This window comes from Nesoenas mayeri, assembly GCF_963082525.1.
Source record: "Nesoenas mayeri genome assembly, chromosome: 20".
In the NCBI taxonomy this organism is placed as follows: Eukaryota; Metazoa; Chordata; class Aves; order Columbiformes; family Columbidae; genus Nesoenas; species Nesoenas mayeri.
The window spans coordinates 7,003,251-7,007,462 of record NC_137569.1 but is presented as its reverse complement, the minus strand read 5'-3'; the positions used below and the strand labels follow the sequence as shown (position 1 = coordinate 7,007,462).

The 4,212-nt window shown below is 45.4% G+C and overlaps 1 protein-coding gene across 1 annotated transcript; it reads right to left on the bottom strand.

Moving 5' to 3' along the window:
• Positions 1-271: 271 nt before the first annotated feature.
• IFT22 (intraflagellar transport 22) lies at positions 272-2,820 on the bottom strand (the record flags this gene model as incomplete). The annotated part of the gene is made up of 5 exons (XM_080357198.1): positions 272-420; positions 1,317-1,519; positions 2,178-2,267; positions 2,392-2,471; positions 2,782-2,820. 5 exons carry the CDS (start codon positions 2,818-2,820, stop codon positions 272-274), a joined length of 561 nt encoding a protein of 186 aa, XP_080213324.1.
• Positions 2,821-4,212: the final 1,392 nt, after the last annotated feature.

The window sequence follows — 4,212 nt, the reverse complement described above, 5'->3', positions numbered from 1 at the left end:
CAGCACCTTCCTGTACCTCTGATACAAATGAAACCAATGTGCAGATAAAGTCAAGTTGTCCCAATTCTGGATGTGCAGACATCTCTTTGGCACCACAGTTCATCTGATGTCAGCACTTGTTTTCTTCTGGTGAAGTCCTAAATTGTGCATTATTTTCTCTGAAGTGTTTATAGGCTGGCAAATTCTCGTTGTGAGGATCTGTTCACAGGCTAGCATAGCTTACCAAGTAAAAATAATCCTTTTTCTTCCCTGTTCAGTATTTCTTTTAATATTAGGAGATAATTGACATTTCTTCCCTCTCTCTGCTCTCATTTATTAAGGTGATAATGTTTTTGAAGTATTTAATAAATTCCATCCGAACATCTTCAGGATCTTCTTCCAAGTTGGAATGTATGAGTTTTAGCTTGTTCAGTGGGTAAGCTTTGAAGGTAAATAAAAAATAATTAGGTATATTCCTTTTATAAAATAGATATTCACAATCAAGGTCATGGGACATCTCATGCTGAAGTCAGATGGAATTCAGTAGTATCAAATGTCTGATACCCCAGATAACATAAAACAGGTGAAGAAGAAATGCATCATAGCTTGTTAGCATTACAAACAAGTACAACTTGTTGCTAGATGAAATTCTTCAAACATTATTATTAAAGCTTAAAGTACTCATTTTGGTCTCACATTCAATTAGGCAGAGTCAAAAAATTCAGCACTGAATTGTAATTTTACTACTGAAGTGATATGATATTCTTTGGTTACTTCAAAATTATGGAATTATATTGTTAAATATGTATTAACATATTAATACTTACAATAAATATGTGTTTGTTTGAACACTGGAACAGGTTGCCCAGAGGGAGTGTGTGTTCTCATTTGTATAAACAACCACAAATAATTATGCAGTATATAAGGTACCTATTACTAATTTTGAGAGGAAGCTCATTAGGTGTTTATTTCAAAGGGCTTCTGTTCTTTTGAACAATATAATGCAGGCTTAATTGGCCGCAAAAGTGTCAGTTAACAAAAGATAAAATTCAACATAAGGAACAAACTACATGATGACATATGGCTACAGACATTAGGAATTCTAATTCCTAGAAGTTACTCAAACTTTTCTTGCCTTTACTTTCCCTTTTGTGAAATAGGAATATTGCTCGCCTTCTAGATGACCTTTGAAATTAATTATTTCTGTTTTTGCAAAGCACTCTAGTATTCAATTGGGAGATTTAAATGAAAAAGGCAAGCCACAAGGTATGAAAAATTGTAAAGATACATAGCTCAATAAAAAACTGAGTTACAGACCAAGTTTTCCATCTTCTTACCCAAGGACAGATTTTCCGTGTCCCCCGCACTGCCTGGCTTATGATGTGCAACCAGGAGACACTGACTATCAAGCAGTGGCTGCTGCTGCACAAAGCAGGAGTACCACATTTCAATTTCTTTCAGGTGACTGGGCAGCTCAGGATTGAAGATGATTATTACACCATGAGTGTCCTTCATCAGAGCTGGCCAGCATGTTTCAAACCTTGAAAAACAGATGCATGGAAAATGGTAAGAGTGATAGCTGGAAAACAGAAACATCCAATCAAACATCCTCAAGTTTTCTTTTTGCCTCCTTGAGAACACATTTCAGTACTTTTTCTTTATTATAACATCAGTGATCTTGCCAGTGATCTATCACATTCCAAGTATTTTGACTTAGCTATTAAGTTAGCTGGTCCCATGATTTGCTGACCAACATAGTATTTGGTCAAATGCTTGTTTGAACTTTTTCCCTAAAACCTGTCCAGTTCTTGATTGTATCTCCTGGAAATTAAGGCTTCAGTCATATATATATACATTGTTTGAAGTCCACTCACATAATAACTTAAAGGAGACAAAGGCAATTACAGAGTGGGCTTCTGTCTCCTGTACCTGTAACTTCGTTCCAGGAGCTATGGACTTTATTCTTATATTCAGTCCTTATCCAAAACAAAGTTCAGCATCAGCTGGGATTAGGGCAGAGAATCCCAAGTATTAGATGCTTTATAGCAGAAAGCTATAAAAAACTATAATGGGCTAAAGAGGCGTGAATATTCTTCATCTCAAAAAGATCATTGGTTTTAGGCCTTAAGTATGAATATTCTATGTAACCAGCACTGTTATGAATTAAGTAGCGTGGAGTAAGGACGATGCGGACTTACTTCTGATCACCACTGCAATCCCACAGCTCAAATCGACACTCAGTTCCTTTGCTGTTACCATTCAAGCTTGGCTTCTCATACTCCAGGATCCTGTAAAAATGAGTGAATATACAATGTGGTATCACTCTCCATTCCACCGCCGCCAGAGCGGGACTTTCTGGGGGGCAGTTGTCGGGGGTTTGGTTCAGTCCGCACACCGCCAGGTTTCACTCACCTTACTCCTTGCGTAGGGCTGTAGCTGCCGATGCCTTCTGTGCTCTCCGAAACAAAATTTGCCAACACCGATTTCCCAGACTGGCATAGAACAGGAATCAAAGACACTCGTCAGAATTTGCCAAAGCCACAATAAAGAGAAGAGTGTTCATGCAAGCACCCTGCTGTCCCTCCAGCTAAGGCGCATGCAGGCCTGCCTCCTTCTCCCTCCCGCCTCCAGGGACCCCCGCCGGTCTCCACAGCCGCGTACTTCATCCGGCGGTACCGCCAGCAGGCCCGCCTGAGCCAGGCCGCAGGGAGGGCGGTCAGGGCGCCGGGGTGGAGGTAAATACGACCTCGGAGACGGTGGGAGGTGGCCGAGGGAGGCCCCGCGGGCCCGGGCCGTGCTCACCTCACGGGGCCCCACCAGCAGCACCTTGGCCTTCAGCATGGCGGGGCGTCCGCCTCCTCCCGCGCGCGCGTTGCCCAGCAACGGGAGCGCGCTGCCCGTAGGGGAGGGCGAGGGAACGGGAGAAGGCGCGCTGCGATTGGCTCTGCCGCCGTCACGTGCCGGTGGGGGCGGTGCGCACGTGGGGCGTCACCGCCGCTCGCCCGGGCTGAGGTGGCGTCTGACCAGGCGGCGGGTCCCGCTCGATCCCCGCTCCTCCGCCTGGCCGAGCCGCCCGCGGCCGCTGCCGTTCTTCTCCTCACACACAGCAGCGCCTGTGGCGCGGGAGGTGGACGCAGCCTCTCAGGTATCCTGGTGGTGGGTCTGTCCCGGGCCTCTCCTGAGGGAGCCGGCGGTGCCGCAGCGCCGGGCGCGAGCCCTGTGCCAGCCGCCCGCCGTTTGCAGCGGCGTTTGCAGCGCCCGTACGGCTTTGAACCCGACCCAGCGTGCCCTGAGGAACCGCCGGCTTTTGTGTCCGTCGGGCGGATCTGGCAGCGAATCCTCCTGCCCGCACTGTTTTGGGGGAGGCGTCCCCTCGGCCTTTTTGCCGCCTGGAAAGCAAGAGTCAGGCCAACTAAACGTGCTTAAAAATCCCACTGTGTTCACGCACTGCGCTGGTGTCCCTCACTGTCTTGAGAAGTGCTGTCCTTGCCTGTAGTTTCATTGTGATTTTAACTGCAGATTCTCCTTAGATGGATGATGAAACAAGCTCTCTAAGTTTCTTATTAAGGCTTGTTAGTGGAAGCAAGGGACTTCTTAATATTGCGGCTTCTAAGAAAAAAAGCATCTGGCAGACAGATGTGCTGCTGCAGAGCTGTTTAGTGCCCAGGTACAATAGCGGTTTTAGATGAGCGTTCAAATAGGGCCTCTAGGCACTACCATAATGTAAATGTTTATTACTAGTACTATTAATAAATGTGAACCAGAATTGCTCTGCTCTCACGGAGGGGTAGAGCCTTTTATGTCACACTGTCGACTTATTTGCTGTTTCACACCTTATGTAGGGATAGTTTAGGATGGTTCGGTAGCATCGCACCATTCACACAGTATTCTATAATTTGGAAAACCCTTTGTTTCCAGGCTGGTGGGACAAAGACAATGAAAAAATGGTAGTTGTACTTAGCACTGGATTTCTGGTCTAGCAGACTGGATGTGTATTTCGTGTTGGTGAAGACCCACGTGTGATTCATGACTAAATTCACAATGAACTGGGACAACTCATGGTTAATAATTTCTGCTGCTATTTTGATTTCCACATTTCAGACCTACTAACTTCCAAAGGAAAGGCAAAAAGGGTGACCCTGAGAAAAGAAATTAGGACAACCTTTGTTATTAGCTGGCACATGTTATTAGCTGCCATATCCACTAGCACATGAAGAGAAATGTGGTATAAAG